Below are 17233 nucleotides of genomic sequence, written 5' to 3' on the forward strand. Positions count from 1 at the left end.
TAATTTTTAAATCAGAGATTAATACTGTAACGTGCCACGTACAATCAGTTGAATGATGTCGATTTGGAAAGGTTTTGTGAAATAATTGAACTCTCGAAATTATTCTAAGTGTTTTTTATTTAAAATTATTCTAAGTCCAATTAATTAATTTAATAAAACTTGTGAAAATATTCTAAGTCCAGGAGACATAAAATATTAAACTGGGTGACGTGAAGGTGCTTGCGCTAACTCTGGTGGATCACGTCTGAATTGTGCCTAATCTGGGCCCCCTTATATATCGTCCAGGGACTCCCGCGGTACCTTCAGATCCCTGATGGTCATCTGCACCTGCATCCGCTTCTTCCCACGCTTTGCGTTATCTGAACGTCGTCGTGCGTCAAACAATATTCCTATTATTCTATCGGATGGTAATTGTGTGCCTATAATATTTTATACCGGGTGACAAGCATACGTGCGATGATCCGTCTTTGACCCTGAACGATGCCGCCACATAGTATAATTTGGTACAATGTACTATTGTCGCTGCGTTCGGCATTATTACGCCGCTCCGCCGCCGTTGATGATTCATATTAATTTGTTTAAGAAAATATGTACTTAATCTCCTGCTCACCTTTAGAATCCGATTATAGTAATATTTTACACCCCTATCATAAAATGTCTGTTGCACCCCCAATGTTAGGTTATTGTTGGCTATGGTATGTAGTAATTTATATATTATATTTAATATAAGTATCAGAGCACGTTGCAATACCCTACAAGTTTACTCATTAATCCTATTGATATGGAAGAATACATTATGATTCATTACGAACAGTTTAGAAAGTTATATACTAGTATATATAATATTAGTTATTTTGCTAGGTTTATGTTATTGAAAAAAGTGAATACATTTTTAGTGTTTTTCACCCCAAGTTATATTATTATAATAATTCTTATGAATATTAAGTATAAGATATAACTTAATTACATAAATATTCAGATAAACTTATTAAAAACAAGTGATTTATTATAAGGATACTATAATAATTTTATTAAAAGTTAAAATAATTAAAAACCATGTGTACAAATTGTAATAGGTACCTAAACTATGAAGTTTTCTTTTTAACAAAAAATGGTTAAATATCTTTGAAATGAAAACTAAAAATATTCTCTTATTTTTATCATTTTAAAAGTTTCCGTTTACTTAAGACTTTTTAATACTTCTGAAAAGAAAAATACTTTTAAGCAACCCGTGTTTAAATGGGTACTGTTGTATTTTTTTTTTTTATCCTTGTTTAAGTTTATAATGATTATTATGTGGTGAGAAACTAAAAAAAGTACCTACCTAAGAAGCTAATGATAATATATTTTAATAACAATATTAATAACAGGCTAACTTATAATAACTAATAAGTAAAAAAAAACATAATAATTAACAAACATAAATAATAAACAATTGTCAGCCAACAACCCAATGTAGATGCAAAACCTTATCTTGACAAAAAAAAAAAATTGGTTCATTATATTCTAAATAAATAACGTAAATAATTATTATAATTACAAAATAAGTATTAAAATATGGGTAATTCAATATTTTTGTATAGATAAATTGTTAGCTTTTAAAATTGTCCATGTTAAATGTCTTGATTGATTACCTAAGTGTGATAATGTAATGTTTTTAAGGCCCAATAAATCTAAAATATTCAATTCATAATATTTATTTTAAGAATGACAAAAATAAAAATAAATACATCTTTCTCACTATGTACGTACTATTTATAAATGTGAAATAGAAAACGTCATATTATATTCAATGCTTGAGTATTGTATTTCGCGTGAACAACTCAAGCGTCATAACGTTATGACTTTACGGCCATGAGTATTTCGTTGTGTCGTGAATTTAGTTCTATTACAGTAAATTGCGTATCAGATCGAGATATGTATTATTATTGTATTTCGGATATTTTTGTAAAGTTATATTTTACAATAATAAAAAAAAAATGTCTGTATATTATTTGAAGCAACTCACTGGCTGGCTGATCCAAGATTATATTTTAGTACACAGACATGAAATTACCAAGGCGGAGACATAAGATAGATTTGAGTGAATTTAGCTACCTAATTTAGATTTCATTTAATGTTTATATAATTTGATGTACTTTATACAGGTACTTCTTGTAATTTATAAATACTTAAATTTATTCACACCATTCTTTGCTGGTTGATTTAATATTACAGCAATGATATTCAATGATATTGCACATTTTGACTAATTGTTTAGTATTTAAATTGTAGTTATGTAATTATTAATTTCCAAAAAAAAATATTTTTATAATATTATTTTATTTTAATTGTAGCTATATATATATATATATATTATGTAATTATTATAACAAAAACAATATACTAAAAAAATTTTGAAAATTCATATTTATCTTCAAACAGTAAAAATATAAACGATTTTATTTAATGAACGGAACGACTTAAATTCGATGATTATCTTTTTTTAGACTGAGTACAATTTAAAGTTTAAACATTAATTTTTTTTTGTCCTGCGGAGTGCAATTCAACGGAAATATATACACAATATGACTTTACCCATTAACATACTATCAGCTAAAAATGTCATACAGTCAAGCGAATAAATAGTTAAGTAGAAATTATGAATATTATTCAACTACTCTATAGTCGTATAATGAAGTTTCATTTACCTAGTGTATTCTCTACTCTTTAATTATCCCAGCAAATAAACAGAAACAAAATTTAATTCAAGTTTTTAATCATAAATTCACATTTTTAGGTGAAAAAATGAACTATAGTATTTATTTTTAAACTATTCATAAGAGTTGTTGTTTTTTGGCATAATGATTTTTTCCAAAAATGTTGAGTAATTATCATAAATCAATTAAATTTAATATTGATAAATGTAGAGTTTCAACAAATCATTAATCAAATCACATAGTTATTTTTATGAAAATTGTGAAAAAAAATACTATACCGTTAAACCTGCAAGTTATTTCACATTTTTTAAGATTGTAAAGAGATTAATAATGTCTTTTAAATATTTGAATAGAGAATACTTTTACCGACTGTTTTACCGTTGGCTGTAATAAATATTACTGTTAACTTATACAACAATTCGTTTTTAAATTTATTTAAATTTCAGTTCATTTTTATAAAAGCTATATTATTACATAATTTGATGTATAGAGAACATGCCTGGCATATAATAAGAGATTACAAGATGTAAACGCTGCATATTTTTCTATATTCTCAAGAAAATATGCTATATAAAGTCTAGATTTATAGGAAACAGAGTTAAACATTTTCATTATATTTAATGATGAGTTTTAAAACCAACATTTTAAATCCAAAAATGTACGTTTTTCTTTTAATATTTATGTTATACTCAAACATTTGACGTACATATTTTCTATTTCTAAAGATGACCAGTTTTCCACTACATTTTTTTATTAATATCATAGTTTTTTTAATAAAAAAAAAAATGTTATACATCTAACAAACGCCTGTTTATTAAATTAAAGTCTAATATTTTTTTTCAATATATTTCTTTAAAAATAAAAATTGTTGCGTATTTTATTGATTATCATATTATCAATAACCTTCAAACCAAGTATTACAATTAAAAACAAATTAATAAAAGTAATTAAATAAATTACAAAAAACTCTGAGCATCGGTGAACTTACATTTTTTTTTTAATGTTTGGTTTCATGTTTTACCTCTGAGTTTTATTTATTAAATGTATAATTCAATACCTACATAGTTTTTTAACCATTTTTAATGTTTTCAAAAAAATGTTATTTATAGAGTATAGGTTTATAGATTTTAGTTACTTACAAGCATATCAATACTTTTTTTATTAATCTAAATTACAACTTATGTAAGAAATTTAATATTTTAATAACTTACATGCTAAATACTTAAATTGTTATGTATTTTCACTACATTATATTTTGTATATTTGTATATTAACTTGAATTTTTTGTTTTTTTTTGTTTTTGTTATTTTAATAGATTTTAAATTAAGTTTACTTGAGAAAATCGATTAGATCTAGGTTAAGTTGGTGATAAGATCCAAGTACAGCGTCAAGATTGTGAGATATTTTGTGTTCGACCTCATCTTGAGTGTATTTTAAATAGTCTCGTATGATATGCTTAATACCGAAAGATTAATTCCACAATGATGGCATACCTACTATATTATCATAATATTTAAAAAATACTCTAAAAACCGTTAGCGGATAAAGTGTATAATAAATATTAAAAGTTTAAATAGTGGTACATAATTTACGAAAATTCACAATTATTATACAGCACTTAAAATATTTTAAGTATAGATTATAGGTAAATAGCTATAGAATAACTCTACATAATTTGAACTTAGAATTGTTTTTCTCTATCATTAATTTTTGATTGTTCTAAATTAAAATACAGATCCAATCATTTTTTCTTATCATTGCTCACTAGGTACTCATTTGTGAATAAAAAAAAAACATATTCATGAAGAATACGTTAAACATTTTAAAAACTATTATTTCTAAAATAAAATACCTAATAATTGTTTTCTCTTATGGGCCACTATTTAAATTTTAATATCTTATTTTCATGAAATTAATATTTAAAATATGTATAATATTCCAAAAATTGTTTAATCCACACTGGTGTACACAAACAGTTATCTTAATTGTAAAATACTTTCCAATTAGTTAACCAATTATGATCGATCTAGCAAAACTTTTTTTAAGCTCGTATTTAAAAAGCTTTATACAAGATATAAAGCTAATCAGCTAATTTTATATAATTACTATACTTAAAAAATAATAATAAATTAATATACTGACCCGATATAATGCTTAAAGTTCATTCTTACTTTGGAATGTTAATAAGATATTATAATCAAATATTTTCATTTAGAAAATCAATTATTATATTATTAATTTTGTTTTGTAGGATTGGGGAAAAATAATATAATTCATATACGGTCATTACAAATTTAAATGCATCGTAATTACCTATTAACTATTAATCCAATATAATACTTTAATCGTAATATAATGCTGACATATGTTATATTTTACATAACATACGTCGATAACAACAATGTAACTACGTCATGCTAATTTTTCTTTTTTAAATTGCAGAAAAAATTTAAATTAAGAATAAAATAATATTTATTGGTATACTTGTAATAAACTTATCAGTTTAATCTTTTATGTGCGTCCTAAGTAAATTTTGTAGAAACAAAGTTCAATGAAATTTGAATCATGGAAAAAGTTCACGGTAACTAGATTCTTTATAAATATAACATAGATAATACATTTTTAAATATACGTTAAATTTGTATAATAAAGTTTAATCAATGTCTACAAATTATATTTTAAAAACAAAAAAACTGTTTTAATTTCAACAAGAATGAATTTACCAATACAAAAACTTGATCTTTAAAAATGAAAACATTTTAAAAATAATGTACAGTGTCTGTGTTTTTAATTTGGTTTTTACGATATTTCAATTTGTTAGTGAGGTTGAGTGTTATGACCATTTTTAAATTACAATTTATACTCATAATATCAAATCTCTTAATTCAAAACTAAAATATCGTAATAAATCAACGTCCACACACAGATAATGTTCTTATTTTTAATTCTAATAATTGGTTTTTAATATTCAAACTAAAAATTTGTTTCTATTTATCGCAAATGTGTTATGTTGTACGTTTATAAAACAGATCACACATGCAGGTAAGATGTCTCCTTAAATTTTACCAATGTATATATAAATAGCCCTAAGTAAAGCATTAGGTCATTAATTTATTCGTATATTGCATGTTTTTAAATTTTATAAAAAGTTTGAAAATTCAAAAAATGGGGAATGTATGTTCATTGTGTGTTCTGCAAAAATTGACTAGTCGAGTGTACCTCATCACTCATCATTGAATAGTTCACTATAATAGATGTTTTAAATTCCATTTCAATAATAAATCACTGCATGTGAAAAACGATTTTGAATGGAGACAGTCTGTCAGCCTATTATCATGTAAATATACATTGTTACTATAACTTATTTTACTATTAGTAATACGATGTAAATATAAATAAGTAAAAGTATAAAATAAATCTAAATGTTTTTAAAATTGTATGTATTTAAAAAATAATTTTGTTCAAATTTCAACTTAACATGTCTATAAAAATACAATCATACTTAAAATGTATTTTTAATATGTTTTAATGCCTATAACCTTATTCTAAATGTTCAGACTTTTTGATCAAGTGAAGTCAAATGTTTATAAAGTATAAATAATTCAAAAAGATTCAATATTTTTAAAAAATGTTACCGTAGGTTAAAAATTATAATGTAAACTAAGCTTGTGCCCCTTCATCGCACAAAAAAGATTTCATCAGAAACTGGTTTTGCTTAAAAATTTTCGTTTTTCCTTAATATTAAAAACACTGGTAGTTTTAAACTTTGACTCTCAAAAATACCAAATGAATTAATTTGCTATAACAGAGTTTCATAAACTGTGTTCCGCGGAACCCTGGGGTTCCACAAAAATCACTTTAGGGTTCCACGAAACTTGAGCGCTATTTTCAAAATTTTCAAGAAAATTACTTAAAAAACTCTAACTAAAAATTAAGTGTGGCTGGTGGTGAAAAATGTTTTATACATTAAAACTATTGAATCAGAGTAGGGGGTTCTATAAATATCGAACTTATTGTTGAAATCTAAATAAAAATAGTTAACATTTTTTTAAAAAAAAAAACGTAGGGGTTCCCCGATAAAAATGGACACAAAAAAGGGTTCCACGAATAAAAAAGTCTAAGAAACACTGCAGTGCTATAAGAAACAACCCCCGAAGTGAAATTTATTTACTCAAACAAACGTGTATGGCACGTGTGATCGTGATGACATTATTATGACAACAATACGATTCAATCGGGAGTATCTGCACCGCCGAGTTTTCTCATACGTACACGTGAAGATGAGAAAAATCACGATTTGTCCGACTTACGGACGGGGTTTACATAGAAGTGACGTCTGATTTAGACGGCCTGAATAAATGATTGATAAACCATGAAGATCGTAATAATAATAATAATAATAATACGTCATAAAATACGCGCACGCGAGATGTTATGCTTAAAAATATGTGCGAAAATCTCGTTGTATCTTTTTTTCTTTTTCCTTATACCCTATTAACGAGGAGGTTTCCGGGTCAAGAATACGTTAAAATACCGACCTCCAGACCCGAGACGCGTATGCCAGCCGGCGCGACTTACCTCTGAACTCCAATTTGAACAGTCTCTCGCCGCTGTACTTGGGCACCTTGCAGCAGTTGATCTTGACCACCAAACGCATGGTGACGCGCAATATCCGGAACCGGGGGGGGGGGGCACACACGGACAGCGGGGCCGCGCTACGACGACTGGAGCGGTACGGCCGACCGCGGCGGCGACAGCGACGACGGCGGCGACGGGACCGGCGCGTTTTCCGCGCAACAAGCACCCCGCCCCGGCGGTTTACTTGTTGATTCGGTCGGCGCGTTTTTATTTGCACCTGTTCGTGCCGCGTGTCGCTCTCTCCCGGACGACGTCAACGCTTATAAAAAAAAAAAAACAACAGTCTGAAGGGATACCGACTTCCACAGCTCGTAGACCATTTTTTTGTAGTCAAAACGCTGTAAAAATGATGTATGCACTTATACTTCGAAAAAATCGATAATTAAAATCGCACTTGAATAATATTGTAATTAATGACGCGCGTTTAGAGGTGCTATTGCAACAAATCAGTCAAGTCCCGAAGAAGTCCGCGTGCCTGTGTGTATGTATCGTGACACATGTATCTCAAGACAGATCTCGAGTTCCGAGTATAAAATGTTAGTTGACCTTTTCCTTAAAAATTGATTAAGGTTAAAGCGCATAATCGATTTCAATTATTATAATAATATACACTACACGAACTGATTTGAGAATAATTAGTTTCTATGAATGGAATCTGTCAAAAATAGCTTTTGACAGGTAAACATTTCGATAATTATCAAGTAATTCCAGTACTTCGTGTTTTCAAACTAGTTTCATGGCCTTAAGCTATGGGTTGCTTCAGTTGCTTGTACCTATAATCTGTACCATATACTCTAAGATAGGTCACGAGCTTGTCGACGTGTAGTGTGTACCTACTGGTGACAATTTCAAGATTTGACTACAACTAGACAGGTTGTAGAACATTTTTAACTTTTAGAGATTTAAAGAAACATTACATAACTCAAGAAAAAGAACGACCGCACAATATTAATATACAATATAATATTATAATGTTAAGTAAGTAGTAATATTATAAGTAGCTTTGAGTGTTTTAACTTATCTAAGTCTTACTGTCACAAAATTAAAATTTTAACAGTTTGACAATTATCCCATTATCCTAACTACTACACTCAAAATCTAGAATCTCTTAATAACTTCGAAGGCTATTATTTTAAAATTAAAAAAAAAAAAAATGTTCATCAATTGACGTGTTTAATCGATTTAAAATTTAAGCGAAAAGCATAAATTGTAGGTATTAAAGAAAAACCGAATTTTACATTGTACGGTTAGTGACAAAAAATCATTTCCTATGACAAACAACGGACAATCAAAATAAACTTAAAGAAAACCTCATAATTCATAAATTTACAAAAACATTTAAACATTCTACAAAATTGTTCCCGGAACAAAATTAAAATTATTTAATGTTATTTTAACTACTTGCTTATACGAAGTTAAAAACCTTATATCTATTATAAACACCTCTTTAAATGACAATATAGGTACACAATATCTAGCCCACCACTAAAAACCTAATCGTTATTTAATTCCAAAATTTAAATATGTAAAAACATATCAAGTATTCAAGTGTGTTGTATATATCGTCATTTATCAAAATTAAAATTCCTGAAAAAATATGTAATTAGGCTTAGTTTGTAGCTGTTTAATTACGGTCTACATAGTTAGGTCTATCCTAGAATACAGATCATCCATTTAAAGCACATGTATATTTTATAATCTTAAAGGTATTAGATATATTTGATCTTATTGAGCAAGTTAAAAACCATTTTGCAAACTTTACAGTTAAATATTATTATTGATCTCTTTTAAACAATAGGCTAATAATAATATAATATTAGTAATTTACGTTGGAAAAAATGCTAACGAGAAATGACAGTTACATAATAATATTTTATCTGTCAATTAAACAGGAAAAGGTTACATATTATTTAATAAATTCATTTTTTCAATTATTATCATTCTATAGTATAGGTACTACGTTCATTCAAGTTAAAACAATAACTCGAAAAGGGAAATAGAATCAATTATAACATACAATAAATACAAATTAATACATTTAAATTATAAATTATGTAAAGCATAAAACAATAATATTCTTTGAACGAACTCTATTGATAAACACTTTGAAAATACTGTTTTCAGTTTTAACGATAGATAGCGTACAAATAATACTAAAGAGAATGTCGGCGTACTATGTGTTTTATCTATCTAGTCCACACAACATAGACAAAACGCATTTACGCAAAATAATTTTTTTTATGATTTTAAGTAATCTTAGAGTAAAAACACTCATTACAAAAAAGATAGAGAGTAATATTTTTGAGGGAATGACATATCGATTTGTCAAAATGTGGTCTCAAAACAATTTAAACATCGTTTAAATTTACAATATTATTTTATTTATTTTGAAAGTCAAATACAAAATCAAATAATAACAATAAAATATAAAAACGATATTTCGTTCCCTCAAAAATATTATTTTCTATCTTTTTTGTAATGGGTGATTTTACTATAAGATTACTTAAAAACATAGAAAAAAATGATTCTGCATAAATGCGTTTTGTCTATGTTGCGCGTGAGCCAGAGAGAGAAAACAAATAGTGCGCTGACATCTTCTTAAATATAATGTTTTATTCCTTTAAGCTTATTTGCTTAGATTCGTTGAAAAAGTGATTAATTTTCCAATAGAAATTTAAATAAATTTGTCTACCAACATTTTCGAAAAAAATTTTAAAATTCTCAACAATTTCTTAAAATTTAAATTATTTATTCAATGATAACTATTAAAATAAACTAATTTTTACTGATATAATAATTACTGATTGTTATTAATCAATTTTTATGAATAAAAAAAAAATTAAATTACCCTAAATTAATTTAAAAATAATTCATTTTAACCTCCGAGCTAAGAATAATACTAGATAAATACTATTATTACGAATGACGATATAATTTAAATAACGAATAATAGTAGTTATGTATACATATAAAACACCTGCCTACACATAGTAATGAAATGTGTTAAACATTGACAAAAAAACCTAAAATTCATATTTATTTATTTACTCATATTCATTTTTTTATATATATATACATATTTATTATACGTGTTTGAAATCTAATTTTTATAATTCAATTTATCATTTATTTATTAGTACAACATTTTTAAATTGTAAATTATAAGCTGGTAAAATCTGTTGCAAATAGTGTTGAATCGTACTGTGATTCAAATCACTCATTATTGTAACAAAATTTCTTATTAGTACCTAATGCAATAATCATTTAGTTAAATTATTATTTAATTGAAGCAATAACTTTAAACGAGAATTATACCACATTATTTTTAATAATATTAAATATTTATAAACAACAAATATTCATTTAACAAAAACTACAACACTTTTAAAAACAATAAAATGTATTTCAAACAAATTGTTGTGGAGTTTAAATTGTGTATTAATTTAAAAACGTGTCTTACTACTACAACAAATATTTCAAGTTAAAAAAAAAAACCAGTAAGTAAAATTCAAGTGTTATTATTAACATTGTTGTGAATCTAATGCGTGTTTACAATTTATTTAAACTTCATAAAATCTATAATTTACTTTTTACTAAAAATATAATGTATTAAACTTGAATTCAATGTTAAATAATTTCTTAGTATATTTGAAGTAAAAATAAGCAATGGCTTAAAGTTAATTAAAATATTTCGAAAATACAATAATGTATGACATATAACATAATAATAATTGTTATAAAAGTCTCCACCAACAATATTTTTGAACTCAAATCAAATGATATTAATATTATCTAAATTCGTCCAAATTCAAGTCTGTATAAAAAATAATGCTCTAGCCTCTTATCTATATATTTTTGATTTTTATTAAGAAAATCAATTCGATCGAAAACTTGTTTTGCTAATTTGCTTATATATTCCAGTTTTTCTCAATAACTAAGAAAAACATCAGGAATCTTTCACTATTACGTCCCAAGAGTACCAACTAGAAAAATTTCCCATATAAAAAAAAAACATTGAAAAATCAATACATTTATCGCTTTGCTCAGAATGTAGATTCTAGAATAACAAAATTATCTCAAACCATGGAGTATAAATTTATTTTTATTTTTCAGCCATCGGATCAGGTTTATTAATATTTATTGAACTACACTATGTTCTTAGGAACATTTTCGCGAGTAAAAATTTTATTCGTATTGGGTATAATCTGCTTACTGGTGCAGTGTTTATATTATGTCAACTACTACACTCTGATTAATACTATACAACAATATGTCCCAACAACTAAACTTGCACCAAACACTATGGTAAATAAACAACAAACTTACATAATTATGTCTTTTAAGCTATATTTTGTTCTAATAATTAAGCTCTAATAATTTCTAATTATGTTTTTTATTAGTTTTATCATTATTGTTAAAACAGATTGAGCGTGTTCATATCGTGAAATTTATTGCGGATTTGTTTGTTATAGGTACGCATGTTACGCATGTGCTACAGAATGTGACATTAAACATAATATATTATTTTTTAAATACTATTTACCTAGTTAAAATGTATTATATTTTTGAAAAAAATTCAATTATGTAATTTAATGCACATCTATAAACTTAGAAGTTTTTCATTTAAAATCCACATATAAATTGCAAAAATCGCAAATAAAAACAAAATATAATGCTTAAAAAATGGGAAGTTAATATTGATAATTATGGATCGGGTTTTAAAGCATAATAAGCAACTAAAAAAAGCACACGATTGTTTTAAAAAATCAAAAAAGAACCATATTTATTTTTTTTTTTTTTAAAAACGACTAAAAAATTAACACAAACTAATTATATATAAAATTAATAAAAATTATTTGAAAAATTAATTTAAATTTAAATAATAATAAATTACCATGTATTTCTCTAGATTTTCAGTATTAAAACTGACCTGTTGTCCATTTGTCCGACAAAATATTTTTATAAGTAGAAAATCATACATCCACCGAAGTAATCGGTGCATACTTCATACAAGAGATTTCAAATAAGAACACGTCTTAATCTTAAATTTTGAAACGGTCGATATGGACGTTGTAGGCATACTGACCGTATAGGAACTGCAGGCTATAATTAGATCGATACGTTTAATAAACAAGCCGCGATAACGAACAGAATAATAATCTAATATCCGTAATCTGGGTTTTTACATTTCTTATTAATTATTTTTATTTTATTACAATTACATAATAAACATATTATATAAAAAAACACAGCTATAATAATTTTAAAAAAAGCATTTACATAAAAAAACAAAAAATGTATTCATAAAATTAAATCTCTATCTCATGTATAAAAAAAAGGTATAAGTATGCCTTAAAATCCGAGCCCAACAATAACAATATTATTGTAAATAAAACTTCACTCAGAACGTTTTATCATTGCTTTAAAATATAAAAACTAATTTGGATAGTTCACCAAAGTCTTCCCCTTTTCGCCTTTAATAAAAAAAATAATATGTTACAGGTTGATAATAAAAATCAAACCAATGAATTGGAAAACAATAACGTTACACTCATACATCTCGCGCCGTGTCCACAAATATTACCTGCCTTAAGTAATTTTACAATTATATATTTTTATTACGCTATAACACAAAATGTAAAAATATAAATATAATATGATTATACTATGCCAGAGAGATTCATCAAATAAAAAAAAATTCTTTAGTTCGTGCTACAACATAAAATTTTTAATCGACATCAATGAAATTGATACACCGTTCTTTTACCTTAAGCATAAATCAAAAAAAAATATTTATAAAAACACAAATGAATAAAATAAATCAATATCGTAATATCCGTAGGTGTATGAATTCGGTAATACAATGGCAACAGAAGTTTTCTGAATAATAAAATTATTGATAATCTATCAATGTTATATGCAATCTGTTGATAGTTTGAATCAAAATTTCATTGTTATACCAAATTATCAAATAACTTTGTAAAAAAACTATAAAATATATTATTATATTATTATGATATATTATGTATATTTTAGTTAAGTAATTTAATTATTATAAAAAATAATTTTTGTACATGTGCACATTATTATAATATCTTGTTATGTTGCTAAAGTCTGCTTTCAACGTTACACAAAAATAAATCTTAATATACATACCATTTTTTTTTTTATAACAAATTAAGGGTTTATTCTCTCTACTTTTATAGAAGAAAGAGTTGATTTGTTTGTACCTGCTCGGGAGAATTTGGAATATGTGGCGCTACAGTTATCACAGTTGAGGATTTTAGAAGGAGGTCACCAAATGCCTTTGGAGTGCGAAGCGAGATACAAAATTGCAATCTTAGTACCTTATAGAAACCGATTTAAAAATCTCTGCTGGTTCCTTTTAAATTTACATCCTTTTTTAACAAAACAAAAATTGGATTACACTATTTTTATCATAGAACAGTTCTCTGAGTCTTCAAGTAAAGAAGGTCTATATTGGTCAAATGCATTTTAAATTATTAAAACCTAGTTATCAAAAATAATAAAACACCACGATAACTTGACATAATTTTTTTTCTCATCAAATAGATGATGGACGTTTTAACCGGGGAAAGTTACTGAACATTGGATATACCGAAGCGTTAAAGTTAAGCGATTTTGATTGTTTCTTTTTCCATGACGTAGACCTCTTACCAATGAATAACGGTAACATATATAGTTGTCCGGACCAACCAAGACATCTCGCAGTAGCTGTTGACAAATATAATAACAAGTAATTTTTAACTAAACAATTTTTATATGCGTATTATTGAGTTTACTACTATATGAATACAAGTAATAATTAATCATGATCAAATCTAAAAACATAATTCACTTTTAAGAAACCACAATAAAAAAAATTCTAAAAAACATAGTTATTATTAACATAATATACTATCATATTAGATCAATAAACATATGATTGGATTGGAATATCATATTATAACGTTCACGATGTGTTTAGACTGCCGTACGGCCAATACTTTGGTGGAGTGGTGGGCATGAGTCGAACGCATTTCAAGTTAATCAACGGATTCAGTAACATATTCTGGGGATGGGGTGGCGAAGATGACGACTTGTATTACCGGACCACTTTTCACAGACTAAATATCACCAGATACCCACCGAAAGTGGCGAGTTATCATTCGTTGTCGCACCCCCGACAAAAAGTCAACCCGCACAGGTATAACAAAGATAATCATCTGTTCGGATGCCTAAAAGTTATAAATTATGTTATTATTTGCTATAATACTTATTATAAATAATGTAAGTTCAAACATATGATGTAATAAAAACATGTTTCCACAAAATTTTCTCAGAATCTAAAATAATAAGTGTTTAATATATTATAATAGTTTATTATAATAGAAATTGTTTTGACGGAAACAGAAACTGTTATTGATAACACAAAAAAAAAAAAAAATGAAGAAGTATTACGATTTTTAAAATAAAATACAAAATAGTTATGCAGGTAAGTTAAACAATTTAAATCGAACTACTGAACATGTCCTTCACTGTAAAAGTGAATTGTTTGAAGTTGTTTTCGTCGAAAAAATATTTTTGATTTGAAGTCGTTTCTATAAAACAGATTAGATTAGTTTCACCTTTTTTAGGGATATATGTGACAATAGATAGTTTTGAGTAAATCAGGTATTGCAAAATAAAAAAAAACTTAAATTAAAAATATATGTTAATGGGCAATCTAGTGTAAATTGGGTTGCTTTAAATAGGTCAACTATAATTCCACCTAGACCAACTGAAAAACTAATTTTAAGTTAAGATATTTGATTGATTATTTCTTGTTTTTCAGTTAAAATAAATTGATTAAATGCCTCGTTATGGTATCTAAATGATCTAACAATAACAATAATAATAATAGTAGTATGATAACCACAATAGCAACTTACGTCTTTAGGTTTTGCGTTTGTCTTACAGGTACAAACTCCTTGAAACCAAATTTATACGTTTCAAATCAGATGGACTTAACAGCCTAAATTACGAGATAAAATCGATAAAGAAATTACCACTATACACACACATATTAGTGGACATGGTCGACAGGTTCAAAGACGCAAATTATAGAAAATAAATGAAGTGGCACTGGTCAAAATGCCACTTAAAAAACCCTCTCTCACTCTTTCATTCTCTCTCTCTCTCTCTCTTTCTCTTACTCTTTCACACTCTCGCTCTTCCTCTATTACAACATAGCGTATTAAAAAAAAATTTTACAATATAAAATATGTATAGATTAACTGTGATGCCATAAAATACGTTGTATACATTTTTTTTTCTATTTACAATTTATAATAATAAACAATCAACGTTATCGATTGACGTGATACTAAACTAAAACACAAAAAAAAATTGTTTTTTGCATACGGATTTGAATAGGTTTATAAAATTTTGTATGATAGTACGTCATATCAATTGATAAGGACCAGACGAATAGAGACAAATAAAATCAGATGTTATTACTGTTACGATTTTCCCTCTGTTCGCGGACAACTGACCTTCGACCGGCGACGATGTGTATAGGTACAACAATGTAATTAGTACTTATAATATCATTATTCATTTTGTATCAGTATATTATTATATTTGTATATTAATAAGTACATAATAAGTATAACAAATAGATGTAACAATTCGAAAAATAAGTGTTCCACCGGGACAAAACTGCGACCACATCCAAACATACGTTTGAATAAAATTAATTAAATAACACAAAGTATCTACTTATCAAATATTTTCTAAATTTGTCATTTTTAATTTTGCGCGTTGCATTAGATGTTATAAACTTACCACATAATGTACACCAGACTGTCATTAATGTATTGTACGTGTATTTTTTTTTTCAATATTATTTGATACGTTTTCATGAAATAAAATACGTATTTTTTTCATATTGTAAGTCGTTTTATCGTTTAATTTTTTTTCCGTATTCACGTTATTGTATAATAAATACATGTGTGTTGTACCACTGCTCTGCTACAACTATAGATCTAGATTATTAAATGTTTTATCTTAAGCTACGCCACTAACACTTTTATCAATATTAAGTAACAATGTTAATATAAAAATAATAGATAAATGGTAATTTACCGTGTAATATTTTGCATTGTTACTAGAAAAAAACATATATATATATATACAGTGATTAGTGATCATTTACTTTTTTAAAAATATTGAAGAAGCTTAGTTTTACTTTAATAGAAAATAAAAAATAAAGACTATTATATTTTACATTTTCTCAAATAATAACAGGTGCCTATAATATAGTTATAAATATTAATGCTCATATAAAAACAAAGCATAATATTTAATCTCATGTGTGAAATTTATACTAAAAAAATAAATACATATTTTATTTTTTTGACCTTACAATAATGGTATATTTTTTATAATCTCTTAATTTTTCACCATATTGCAAATATTAATGCAAAAATAACAATAAATAATATTCAACTCTAATCCGTGATATTTAGTTTTAATGAATAACCCCATATTTAAAAAATATTGATGATTTTTTAGTTAGATCTTTCTACAAAACCAATGTAAACATAAGGACAAATAATATATATTTTTTACGAGAAAAAATATTAATTTATAGCAGTATAAATTAAATATTTATTAATTTTAGAAATGGTCATATTACTGCTAGGTATATTATATTTAAATCAAAGAGTTTATATAAAGTCTTGAAAAATATTACTATAACTATAAACTTGCAATTGATATCATAATATTTTACAGCTAGTTAGGATTAAAATATTACAATATTTTTGCATTTCAACTATACAATAGTCAACCATGATAACACGGCGTTATGGGTAGACTATTTAGGTACCTACATGTCTATACCAAGGTCTTAT

At 26.1% G+C, this 17233-nt stretch overlaps 2 protein-coding genes across 4 annotated transcripts in view; one reads left to right on the plus strand and one right to left on the minus strand.

The window, feature by feature from the left end:
- The window catches only part of LOC114124536 (otoferlin-like), a 143120-nt gene extending 135684 nt beyond the window's left edge, over window positions 1–7436 (minus strand). For all 3 annotated transcript variants that reach the window (XM_050202433.1, XM_050202432.1, XM_050202431.1), the window contains exon 1: window positions 7278–7436. In XM_050202433.1, the coding sequence (XP_050058390.1) occupies window positions 7278–7356 (79 nt within the window). In that variant the 5' untranslated portion in view covers window positions 7357–7436. The remainder of the gene's footprint in view (window positions 1–7277) is intronic.
- Window positions 7437–10525: 3089 nt separating this feature from the next.
- Window positions 10526–16264, plus strand: LOC114124573 (beta-1,4-N-acetylgalactosaminyltransferase bre-4-like). Its single transcript, XM_027987866.2, has 7 exons — window positions 10526–10834; window positions 11451–11642; window positions 12840–12930; window positions 13544–13810; window positions 13911–14094; window positions 14326–14544; window positions 15297–16264. Exons 2-7 carry the CDS (start codon window positions 11490–11492, stop codon window positions 15448–15450), a joined length of 1068 nt encoding a protein of 355 aa, XP_027843667.1. The 5' UTR covers window positions 10526–10834; window positions 11451–11489; the 3' UTR covers window positions 15451–16264.
- The last annotated feature ends 969 nt before the right edge of the window (window positions 16265–17233 follow it).

Source organism: Aphis gossypii, chromosome 3 (assembly GCF_020184175.1).
Source record: "Aphis gossypii isolate Hap1 chromosome 3, ASM2018417v2, whole genome shotgun sequence".
NCBI classification, from domain to species: Eukaryota; Metazoa; Arthropoda; class Insecta; order Hemiptera; family Aphididae; genus Aphis; species Aphis gossypii.

Coding starts and splice junctions, on each gene's coding strand:
- LOC114124573 (XM_027987866.2), top strand. CDS start 11,490: ATGTTCTTAGGAACATTTTCGCGAGTAAAAATTTTATTCGTATTGGGT. Junction 14,095..14,325: donor GTTGACAAATATAATAACAA/GTAATTTTTAAC, acceptor CGATGTGTTTAG/ACTGCCGTACGGCCAATACT. Junction 14,545..15,296: donor CAAAAAGTCAACCCGCACAG/GTATAACAAAGA, acceptor TTTGTCTTACAG/GTACAAACTCCTTGAAACCA.